We start from the raw sequence: 12,690 nt of genomic DNA on the forward strand, positions 1-12,690 counted from the left end.
TACATCTATAAAGCACCTTCTCCCCACCCCTCCCTTCTTTCCAGGCTCAACTTCACTCCCTACTTCTCTACCTCCTTAGCATGAGCGGTGCAGGGGGGTGGGGGTTGTGGTCAGTTCATAATGCTTTGTCTCTGCTGCTCCTTCCTTCTCACACTCTTCCCGTGCTCCAAGCCTGGGGTCCCACTCATGGGTTATGGTTCTTTATGAACTGTTCGGGTGTGTGCCCCTTCCATGGTCTGCAGCCCTTCAGGAACAGACTGCTCCAGCATGGGGCCCCCATGGGGTCACGGGTCCGGCAAGAAAATCTGCTCCAACCTGGGCTCCTCTCCATAGGGCTGCAGCTCCTGCCAGGAGCCTGCTCTGGTGTGGACCTTCCATGAGATGTAGTTTTCTTCAGGACATAACTACTTGCGCTGATGCTGAGTCCTCCCCAGACTGCAAGTGAACCTCCATGGGCTGAAGGGGGACAGCCGACCTCACCATGGTCTGTACCACGGCTGCAGGGGAATCTCTGCTCTAGTGCGTGGAGCAACTCCTCCCCCCCTTCACCCACCTTGGTGTCTGCAGAGTTGTTTCTGTCACATGTTCTTCACTCCTCTCTCCTGGCTGCTGTTACGCAGCAGTTTTTACTCCTTTTTAAAGATGTTATCACAGAGGTGCTACCATTGTCACAGAGTAGCTCAGCTTTGGCCAGAGGCTGCTCCGTCCTGGAGTTGTCTGGGACTGGCTTTGTCTGACCTGGGGGCAGCTTCTGGTGTCTTCTTATAGAAGTCGCCCCTGCAGCCCCTCCTACTACCTTGCCATGTAAACCCAGTACGGTTTGAAACAATTTATTGCTAACGATACTTATGGTTTCATATTTTGCTTTTCAGAGGGCAGATGATTTCAGGTGAAGACTGTGAATTTATTCAAAGATTTGAACAGAAAAGAAATCCAGAAGAAAAACAGGAGTTGTTGCAAACAGAAGGCAATCAAGTAACTTTCCTTTCTTGTAATAATATATCTTTTGGGGAGGAGGGTGGAAATTTTCATGCCAGCTCTGTTTTATTGTTGGCTGTATACAGTTAATGTGTTATAGGAGAAACATAAAACTTGCTATTGTGATATTTTTTTTTTCGTAGATTTAGGTTGGCTATTATTAAATATCATCTGACTTTGACTATTGTGGGACATGCTAGCTTAAGTCTTTCCTCATCCCAGTTTACTTAGTCATGCGCACTTGTACTTGAGTCACTTTTTTTTTTTTGAGCTTTTTTTCCTTATAGTTTATTGTTGAGAGCTACTATTACTGAGATTTCTGCTTAGCCAGCTGAACAATTACAATGTAGTTCCAGCAACAGAGTCTACTGATTGCTCAGGTGAATTCAGTTAAACACGGATGTCTCTGTCATTTTGGACATGGTGAGATATGAGATATCTGCGTTGGGCAGTGCTGATGTAAGATTGATAGGTGACCCATGCCATTTGGCTCATGGAGTCCAGACAGGCTGCCCAAAGACACTGTATTGATGTTTGAAATTAATAGAATCTCAACCTTGAAGCCTGAGGTTCTTGCAGACAATGTCAGATGTCAAGAGGACTGGGGGAGGTGGGGAGAAGGTGAAGAGTAGGAGATGTACTCAAGGCACAAAATTTTCCAGTCTTATTTTTCGGTTTTAATTTGAGGCTGTTCTCTGGTGTGTGTTTTCCCCTCCCCAGCCCCCGAACTGTATTGTGGGAGTTTTAAGTAATGGACAATAATTTGTGCAGTGACAAAAGCATATATGGTGAGCATTATATGCCACTATATAATTATGCTGTAGCAGTTCAGAGTTCCATTTTCCTTTCAGTTTTAGTTGAATTTGGTGCAGGGGAAGGAGAAAGTGTAAAAGATAGTATTGTGACTGTTTCAGCCTATTATATCTGTTGCTGAAATTGTAGAGTTGTTCAGGAGTCAGAAGAGAGCTCAAATATGAATAAAGATTTGTCTACAAGGTATAGAAAGTGAAGAGGTAAGAGTGACCTGTCTTCCCTCCATCCCATTCAAGTTGCTGAAACTTGCTTGTACCATGTCTGAGTTCGTTGCTGTTTTATAAATTTACTTGGTTCTTCTCCTTACTGCCATTTTTCAATCAGTCTTTCAACAAAGCACCTTGGCTTTCACTGGTGAGTACTTGTTTTTTCATTTGAAAGCCATAAAGCAATTAGTAAAGGGTAACAATCAATATGATAGAAAATTTTCTTTGTAATATAATGTCAAATGTATTCATCTCCTATTCCAATTGAACAAGATGTTGGGATGCTCAATGCTTATGTAAGACTTAACTGTGAATTAATGAGGTCCTGTTTTATATTATCAAAAGGAATGAAGACAATTGCTAATATTAATTTTAATGTCTCTTTTATTTTTCTAGTGTGCTAAAACATTTATAAACTTGATGACTCATATCTCCAAGGAACAGACAGTTCAGTACATTCTGACTATGGTTGATGATATGCTGCAAGTAGGTCAATAACCTGTCTTATTTTTAAATCTTTAAATGCATGCTTGAGTGTTTCCTTAGCCTAATAAAGGTCTCTTCAGCATTTGTCATACTGTATTAAAAATATTCTTTGAAATTTTCATATTTTACCTTCAGGAATTAAATGTCAGACCTAAAGTTGTATGGGTAATTTAGTCTTGTATATATACAAGATATATATATACTCTCTCTATATATATATTGTATATATATGTTCATATTCTGGAACCAAAACATACCTGTGTGCTTTTCTGTCAGCTCTTAACCACATTTGATGCAAAATTTGGATGTTAAGGAATGATTTGTGACCTTATCTCTTTCCTGTTGTGTAGATAGGATATGACTTGTAACTTGAAATTGTTGAAGCTTTTCATATGAAGGTGTTAATTTGACCACCTTCAGCAAAGTGTTGTTTCTGCTGCTTTGGGTTTGCAACATAGGTTAGACTGTTTAGGACAAGATGTTCTGAAATTCGGCATAGTTTAATTATAAAACAGGAGCTTTTGATTCAATGAAATATATATAATAGCTTGTGATACGGTGACTTATAAGAGTAGGCTTAGAAGATTAGCCTGCTGTGCTGACTGGGACAAGTGAAGAGGAGATTTTACCTGGTTTTGCATTTCTTCGCTCTCTAGTAGTTTAAGAGAAAGTGATTGGAGTGATGGCATAACAAGATGGGTTGAGTTGTGTGAGATTTTCTCCTGGTATTCACACAGAATATCTGGCTGTTTTACAGTTTCTCTTCTGCTAGTTTATATTATATTTAACAGAAGGTTATAGTGAAATGTGTCTAATGATAATTTAATGGTTTACGGCATTACTCTAGGAGGTGAACCATGTGACTTTTAATTACAGCTATAAATATTCTATATTGTCAATAGGCAAGTAGAAAAGTGTGGACCTGTTCACAGTACATACAAAATGGGGATTACGGTGTTCTTTCAGGTGCCTGTCTGCATATCAGTGCCCTGAGTTGAATGCCCTGACTGCTAGAATAATAGCTCATGGTGGTGGCCACAGATTATTCACACCCATCTGCAGCTTTGTCACTCCAACCCTCTTCCTCTTTTGTTTAGATTTACTTTTTCTCAAGTGTGATGCAAACATCAAGAAGCAGAGGAGACAAAAGGGAGCTTCAGTGTCATCCTTGATTAGGACACAGAGTTGAGAGTACCTTGTTTTGATTTATGCATTTGATGGCAGACTTTGTCTTAGAGTATGAGAACTCTATTTATCATGGCTACTTTCATGAGGAATTGGTCTCTTTTTATGTGTGAGGCATATCATTGGCCACAGGAGTAATCATTTCACTTGCCCTTCTTTGGAAGTTTTTGTGAATGTTAGTGGGTATTGTTTTGCTTATGTGCTTTGACATTAGCACGTAGCCTATAGCTAAGATACGCAGTAGCTGATACAATCTCCTGTGCTATGGAATTAATACTCCACAGGTAAAGGCTTTCAGTGGCCCATTCTCAGTCCAACTGCATTAATTCTAGATGGTCAAAGGAAGTACTTCTGAGTAATTTCTTATTTGCCATGTTGATTCTGTTATGTGTTGAGATGAACGTGTTTTCTTGACTTTATAGTAATGTGCTGACATTTCTGTGTACAGGGCCTTACCTTGCCGCAGAAGTGGCATGTGTGGAATTCCTTTTGTTAACACAACTTTAAGTTTTCCAGGCTTTATAGTTATACAGGAGAACAGAGTTGGTGTGCAGTATATATTTGCTTTTGTTTGAAACTGGATGCTGTTTTCAGTTGAGAAGTTCTGCTTCAGTGTCTGAAAGGCTGCACTGGCTTTTGCAATGCGCTGTGTGATTTCATTATTGAGGGATGTCTTGCTGCAGGCATAGTGGGCTTGTGTGCAGCCATCTGCATGGCATCATCCCAGGTCTTCCTAAACCTCCATGTCTCCACTAGGCAAGGCTGAAGCAGGACTTCTGTTTTCTTTTGGTTGTGCTCAGATGGTAGAACATACTGTCAGTAATGCCAAGGCGGAAGATTCTTGTCAGAAAGCAGCATATTGGCCACGAACTCTGTGACTGAGTTTAGTGCAGGGTCTCTGTAGACTGCATGGACAGAAGAACCACAACAGTGGTTATGAAGTCTGTCCTTGCCCAAGTAGTCTAAATTCAGTACATGCAAAGATTTTAAAGTGAGAAATTTTTCAAGGATGTGACCTGTCGTGATGCCACTGACTCTTTCCGTAAAATTGTTTTGAGCAGGGATGTTCACTGCAGTTTCATGAGACAAACAAGTAATATTTGAAAGCTGCTTTTGATAGCTGAAACTTCTAGAAGCTATTGTAGGTAACAGTATCCAGCTTTTGTCTCTGTGTTGATAATGACTGTGGTTCTTCTATTGTCTTTCTATGCTTTTCTTGTGAGGTTGTAAAAATCATACTGGCTGTTTTGAGCACACCAAAAGCCTGCCTGGGTGTCTAGGATTGTTCCAGCAGTTCTGCTTACAGATTTGATCATCATTGTAAGAAAGATTTCTTTTAGAGGCTGGCAGAAGTAAAATTATTGTGGTGATTGCCTTACAAGAATATCACCATTCTGTTTATTTCTAAGATGGAGAGTATTAGCATACTGGAGTCTCTGAGGAAACATTTCTTATTTTATTCATATGATAAATACTTGGAACAATTGCTCTGGATTAGTGACCATGTCACACTGCATGGTCTGCTGCTTCTGAAATCTTTAAGAACCTGCACTGTAGTTGGTGCAGGTAGCAACACTACCCAAGTGAGCTTCATTATGCATCTTCAGAAGTGACAGATGCTAAATTATTCAACTGCTGATGTGAGAGCTTCTGTATTTCCATTTTATCGATGCAGTCAGTATCTGCCTAGGAAGGTGCAGCACTACATATTTCAGGGCTGTAGATATTTCTCCACTCCTTCCCTCTTGTCTTTACCCTGCATCTTAACAGCAGACTAGACAAGCCTTCTGATTGACAGCAAGTTGAAGTTATTTCAGTTTTTATGCTTCTGGACTTGTCTGTCTCCCCCTTTGGTTATAAACTGAATTCATTGATCTAGGTATTTTTGATCTTTTCAACTGGATTCAGCGTAGCACAAGTGTAGATGGTGACAGTGATTTATGCCATTTTTCATCAAACTATCTCTCTCAGTGGAGGCTCTCCACCAACGTACTGTGTTCATGAGATCTTACTTTTTTTTGTTTGTTTTTTTTTAATTTCATAGTTTGAACAACAAATTGTGGGAGGGTTTTTGAGTGCTTCTGATACGTACCACATAGAACATTAATCACTGTGAGATGATTTAGGAATGGAGAGAAAAGACTAGCTTATGTCTCTGAAATTTCACTTATAGCACATGCAGCCAAGCTGAACAATAGACTTTTGTGTGGAAGTAGCAATATGTGGAAAGCTTTGTATGGACTTTATTGAAGCATAACTAATTGGGTGAAGGCTAGTGTTCCTCTGGAAAATGACAGTATTTAGCTTGTGTCTGATTTATCTCATTCTTCTTGCTTGATCAAAAAGATATATCCATTTTTACTCAAGCAGGTATTGGAGTACTGAGGTATAACTGGGGTTTCAAAGTTCATTTCACCCCACTCTAGCTCTCTAACCTCAATGCTGAAGTGCTCATATGAACTGTATCCACAAGTAACTTTCAAACTCAGAAGTTTCCATGGGCTGTTACAAGCCATGACACACTCTGTATAACAATATGAGAAGCAAATATCTGCTTTATGTTGAATGCTTTTGTAAGTCTCTCATCTTTTCCTTTCTCCCGATTTTTACAGGAAAATCATCAGCGTGTTTGTATCTTCTTTGATTATGCAAAGCGTGGTAAAAATACTGCATGGTCCTATTTTCTGCCAATGTTGAATAGACAAGATCTTTTCACTGTGCATATGGTAAGTTTTAAATGCACCTGTCTCTGAAAATGGTAGAGAAAAATGCTGCTTTTATTTTGCTTTAGAAGATTTTGGAGTTTGAAGCCTAACTATTGCTTGGATTGGAAAGTTTTCTTCTTGCAGTCTAGATGCGTCATTCTTAACACAGGCTTCACTTGACCACGTTTTAGAAAGAAAAATTACGTTGTTTATTTACATAGTTTGTTGTTGTTGTTTTTTTTTGGGTTTTTTTGTTTTTTTTCTGGGAGATAAGAACAGGTTTTAAAGGCTCAGAAAAGCCAAGATTCTAGAATTAATTATGGACAGTAAGACATAACTAGAAAATAACTTTTGTCACAACTGCCAGTCAATACTTCTCATGCAATACAATATTAGAATTTAAGTTCTCATCCTGTGAAAGGGAAATATCTTTGAAACTTACTCTCATATGCTCAAATTACTATATTGCCACTTGAAATCTGCTTAAAATGGTTTGTAAACATACTGGAGAAGAAATAATGTCTGCTGATTGGTGGGTTGACCCTGGCTGACAGGAAGCTCCCACCCAGTTGTTTATGTCATCTCCCACAGTGGGACTGAGTGGAGAATCAGAAGGGCAGAGGTGAGAAAACTCATGGGTCTCTCAGGGGCCAGGGAGCGGTTTTTACTCAGGAGCACAGGAAGCTGGAGATCTAATATCTCATGTTTTAAAACAAGGGATTTTGTAGGGTCACTTGGCTGATTTTGGAAGTGGATTTGATGAATTTCAGTGTAGAGATCATTGTTTCAGGCTCTCACTCGTAATCCCTCTAGAAATCAGTGGTGGTGGTGCTGCATGTCTGAATGCAGCGAAGGTGCCTGGAATAGTCTCCTCACTGCATCATGGAGCTGTATGTGGGCAAATGAACCTCTGCTTCAGTAGTTTCTTGGTTAGACTGCCTCCTCATATGTAAGCTGACTCAAATGTTTCTGCAAATAAGCAATGGGCTGCAATGTAGAGTAATTTCAAACATAATTTGGAAAGGCTGGCGTAGAAGTATACCCTGGCTCTGTGTATTCTTGTGCCATGGGCATAATTAAAATTTTTCCCTGACCTCATTTTCACGCCTCAACTTGATTCTTAAATTCTACCTTCACTTTTGGTTTTCTGCTCTTCTTACTTTGGGCTTGAAACTTCTGCCTTCTTGAAGATGACTTGCCTCAGTTTAAGTACAAAAAAACTTCCACGCTTTGCAATCATTTGGCATATGCCATAGTTGCTGAAGGTAAACCTGCTCATTTATGTGTTAGGCTATCAAGTATCTTGGTGGTGATGAATGTCTGATGGTAATAGTGTCCTACAGCAGTAGCCCATTGACAACTCACCCTCTAGCCCTTCTGGGTTCTTTAGTGGTCCCTTGTGAACTTCATCAGCTTTACCTGATAACGTTGTGAAAATACACCAGTTGCTAGGAAGTAGAAGCAACAGAAAGCTGAAGAATCAAAGTTGCTAGACAAGAGTCTTCTACATAGAAAACAGGTAGATTTTGGTGGGAGGTCATCTTTTACCTAAGCTTGTTTTCCAGAGCTTGTAGGATTTTTCACTGAATCCTGAAATTACTGCCTTTGAAAAATCTGTTTATTGCATTCTTTTTCAGGCAGCAAGAATTATTGCCAAACTGGCTGCTTGGGGGAGGGAACTTATGGAAGGCAGTGACTTGAATTACTATTTCAACTGGATTAAAACTCAGCTCAGTTCACAGGTAAAAAGCTACTTCTGTTTAAACATTAGTGAATTTGGAAACTTTTAAAGAGCATATGAATACATAGAAGTGTAAAAAAGAGGTATTTTTTTTTTCTTTTTAAAATAAAATTTTACTTGGTCATTTTTAAAGCTAAATCTCCTTTATTCAAATACATAGTTTTGAACTTAATATTTTATATATTCTGTTTTAGTCCTTAAAATGTTAATTAAAAATAATTTAAAAAGGCTTTTTACCTTTTCTGTTGGCTAACATTGATTATTCACTTATTTTTTTTTTATTTTGTTCTTCTGGACACTGAGCCAGGTGTGGTGGTGGCGTTGCTCTTTATGTGAGAGAGAGAGCGAGCAACTACAGAGTATTGAGTATTGTCCAGGCACAGATGAGGAGTGAGTTGAGAGTCTATGGGTGAGAATTAAGGGGCAGGCTGGCAAGGGTAATACTGTTGTGGGTGTCTATTACAGGCTGCCAGATCAGGGTGAGGAAGTTGATGAGGCCTTCTACAGACAGCTGGGAGCAGCCTCACAGTCACAGGCCCTGGTCATTGTGGGTGATTTTAACTTCCCTGATGTTTGCTGGAAGGACCATTCAGCCAGCCAGCCACAGTCCAGGAGGTTCCTCCAGTGCCTTGATGATAACTTTCTGATGCAAATGGTGGAGGAGCCAACTAGGAGAGGTGCACTGCTGGACCTCATCCTCACTAACAAGGAGGGTCTGGTTGAAGCAGTAAAGGTTGAGGACTGCCTTGGTTGCAGTGACCATGAAATGGTGAAATGCAGGATCTCATGTGGCAGGAACAGAATAGCAAGCAGAAATGCATCCCTGGACTTCAGCAGGACAAACTTTGGCCTTTTCAAGCAATTACTAGGGGAAATCCCATGGGCAAGGTTGCTTGAAGGTAAAGGGGCCCGAGATAGTTGGTTAGTGTTCAGTGACCGCTTCTACCAAGTTCAAGATCAGAGTATCCCGACATGTAGGAAGTCAAGAAAGGGAGCCAGGAGACCTGCGTGGTTAAAAAGGGAACTGCTGGGTAAGCTCAAGTGGAAGAGGAGATTTTATAGATTGTGGAAGGAGGGGTTGACCACTTGGGAAGAATATAAGGCTGTTGTCAGAGGAGGTAGGGAGGCAACTAGGAAAGCTAAGGCCTCCTTAGAATTAAACCTGGCGAGAGGGGTCAAGGACAACAGAAAGAGCTTTTTCAAACATGTGGCAGATAAAACTAACATCAGAGGCAATGTAGGCCCACTGATAAACAAGTTGGTGCCCTGGTGACAGAAGAAACAGAGAAGGCAGAGTTACTGAATGCCTTCTTTGTCTCTGTCTACTGTGCTGGAGGCTGTCCTGAGGGGCCCTGTACCCCTGAGGCCCCAGAGGAAGTCAGGACAATGGAGGAGTTTGCTTTAGTCAATGAGCACTGGGTTAGGGAGCAATTAGGGAGTCTGGACATCCATAAATCCATGGGTCCGGATGGGATGCACCCGCGGGTGCGAAAGAGCTGGCTGAGGTCATTACTGGACCATTCTCCATTATCTTTACCAAGTCTTGGGAAATTGGAGAGGTGCCTGAGGATTGGAAGAAAGCAAATGTCACTCCAGTCTTCAGAAAGGGCAAGGAGGAGGACCTGGGTAACTATAGACCGGTCAGCCTCACCTCCATCCCTGGGAAAGTGATGGAACAACTTATCCTTGGTACCATCTCAAGGCATATTAAGGGCAGTCAACATGACTTCACCAAGGGGAAGTTGTGCTTGACCAACTTCATAGACTTTTATGAGGACATAATGAGGTGGATAGATGATGGCAGAGTGGTGGACATAGTCTACCTTGACTTCAGTAAAGCATTTGACACAGTCTCCCACAGCATCCTTACAGCTAAACTGAGGGAGTGTGGTCTGGATGATTGGGTAGTGAGGTGGACTGCGAACTGGTTGAAGGAAAGAAGCCAGAGAGTTGTGGTCAATGGGTCAGAGTCTAGTTGGAGGCCTGTATCTAGTGGAGTGCCTCAGGGGTCAGTACTGGGGCTGGTATTATTCAATATATTCATCAATGATTTGGATGAGGGAATAGAGTGTACTGTCAGCAAGTTTGCTGATGACACCAAGCTGGGAGGAGTGGCTGACACACCAGAAGGCTGTGCTGCCATCCAGTGAGACCTGGACAGGCTGGAGAGTTGGGTGGGGAAATGAAATATAACAAGGGCAAGTGTAGAGTCTTGCATCTGGGTAGGAACAACCCCAGGGTCCAGTATAGTTTGCGGAATGATCTATTAGAGAGCAGCATAGGGGAAAGGGACTGGGGGTCCTGGTGGACAGCAGGATGACCATGAGCCAGCACTGTGCCCTTGTGGCCAGGAAGGCCAATGGCATCCTTTGGTGTATTACAAGGGGGGTGGTTAGTAGGTCCAGAGAGGTTCTCCTTCCTGAAATACTTTGCCCTGGTGAGACCGCATCTGGAATATTGTGTCCAGTTCTGGGCCCCTCAGTTGAAGAAGGGCAGGGAACTGCTGGAGAGAGTCTAGCATAGGGCAACAAAGACGATTAGGGGGTGAAGGATCTCGCTTATGAGGAAAGGCTGGGGGAGCTGGGGCTCTTTAGCTTGGAGGAGACTGAGGGGTGGCTTTATTAATGTTTACAAATACGTAAAGGGTGAGTGTCACGAGGATGGAGCCAGGCTCTTTTTGGTGACTACCAACAGTAGGACAAGGGGTAATGGGTTCAAACTGGAACACAGGAGTTTCCACTTAAATATGAGAAGAAACTTCTTCTCAATGAGGGTGACAGCACTGGAACAGGCTGCCCAGGGAGGTTATGGAGTTTCCTACTCTGGAGACATTCAAAACCCGCCTGGACACATCCCTGTGTAGCCTCATCTAGGTGTTTCTGCTCCGGCAGGGGGATTGGACTACATGATCTTTTGAGGTCCCTTCCAATCCCTAACGTTCTGTGATTCTATGAAAACATGAAGAGTTTTTGTCTCCCTATTTTGTTTCTCAGAACTCTTTGCTGGAAAGAAAAATCACATGGCAGCAGGAAGTGACTATCAAAGTCTTTTTCCAGTTTACTGTAGTACAGAGCTTTCATTTTTAGTCAGCTTCTTGAAACTAAGTAAATCTTGATGTATTTGGACAGTATTTTTATGGCATAAGCTCAATATAAATGGGTTACTGCTGGCTTGACCATCAAAGATGAATTGTTCTCCTTTGTATTAATTTTTGGAGATTTTCCCTTCAATCTTTATCAAAACCCAGTGATTTGTCATTCTCTAAGGTAGTGTTGTAGCAGAAGTGGATTCTGGAGAGCAGAGAAGCATTTGGTAGTTTTAGTAACAGTATGTTTTTCATAGTTTTTCAAACTGGGTTTGTTAGAAAAAGAGATTTGTTTTTCCTCTCAAAGAAGCATCTTAAAATTGGAATTGCCTTCAGAAAGATTCAAGAGAATGGTTTTCCAGTTCTAAGATGAAGATGGATAAAAGTATTGAGTAAAATCGCACTTAAAAATATGAATAATAATAAACAACTAAGTCTTGATATACCAGAATCAGCTCCAAGCATATTCTTCTAGACATCATGGTGTGTGTGTGAAAATAAATATAGTTCATTATTTTGATATATTGAGCAGAAAAAGTATTGAATAGATTCTTACTATTTTCTTTTTCTGACTAGAGAAGTTGGAAAATTGAAAGAAATGGGCTAACAACTGCTCTGTAAGGCTGAAGAACAGCTCTGATTTTCGACTTTTATTTTTTTGCTAGAAACTACGTGGTACGGGGACTTCTGTGGAAACAGGAGCAGTCTCCACAAGTGATGTGAGTTTATCTTTGAAATCTGTCAATTTGCTATTTTGGGTAGGTGATATGTGTTCCTTTGATTAAGATGCAGACCTGTTCTGGTGTCAGTAACAGAAAGTTCTCGGAATCAAACTGTATGACAACAGAGTGCCAGGTGATGGCACCAAGAAACAAAAGTATTTTTAAAACACTGATTTCACAGAAAATGCTGGCCGTGGAAGTATGTATCTTACACGTTGGTTTTGGTTGTGAAAACTGTAGATGTAGCTAGCATTCTATTTCTTAACACACTTAAAAAAATACATGCAATTAATATTCAAACAATATTATCTCTTTAGCACTGGACTGTCAGATTTGTAGAAGAAACCTGAGAATCAAAAGCTTTTGGCTCTTGTGATGTGCACAACTTGGGGCACATCAGATATTAAAGAAAATATTGCCCCTTAACCTCTGTAGCATGAAATTACAAGAGTGCTTTCAAAGCTGTAAGCTTTTAATATTTGAATAGCTTGAATTCAGGGCAAAATAGATTGTTGGATTGTCCTTTTTGCATCAGTGTTTATTTATATTTTATTTCATGTAGCTAAAATGGCTGTTGAGCTTGGAGACAAACTGGGGCAGTATAGCAAATGCAAGTTATCATAACTGGATTTTCAGTTTTGTTGTGGCACGAGGCAGTTTATTGTAGAGTTTGAATGTAAAGTAGCATTCGGTTTGGTCTTTTGTTCCTTTTGCGACCTCAGAGTGCTCATAGTTTTTCAGAAGACTTAAATATGAATCTAGAGTTTTT

The 12,690-nt window shown here is 40.8% G+C and overlaps 1 protein-coding gene across 1 annotated transcript in view; it reads left to right on the forward strand.

The window, feature by feature from the left end:
• The window catches only part of ATP6V1H (ATPase H+ transporting V1 subunit H), a 45,395-nt gene that overhangs the window by 8,325 nt on the left and 24,380 nt on the right, over positions 1-12,690 (forward strand). The window contains exons 3-7 of the mRNA XM_065832452.2: positions 873-975; positions 2,394-2,483; positions 6,281-6,394; positions 8,011-8,115; positions 11,865-11,918. Coding sequence (XP_065688524.1) covers positions 873-975; positions 2,394-2,483; positions 6,281-6,394; positions 8,011-8,115; positions 11,865-11,918 — 466 coding nt within the window. The remainder of the gene's footprint in view (positions 1-872; positions 976-2,393; positions 2,484-6,280; positions 6,395-8,010; positions 8,116-11,864; positions 11,919-12,690) is intronic.

This window comes from Patagioenas fasciata, chromosome 2 (assembly GCF_037038585.1).
Source record: "Patagioenas fasciata isolate bPatFas1 chromosome 2, bPatFas1.hap1, whole genome shotgun sequence".
NCBI classification, from domain to species: domain Eukaryota; kingdom Metazoa; phylum Chordata; class Aves; order Columbiformes; family Columbidae; genus Patagioenas; species Patagioenas fasciata.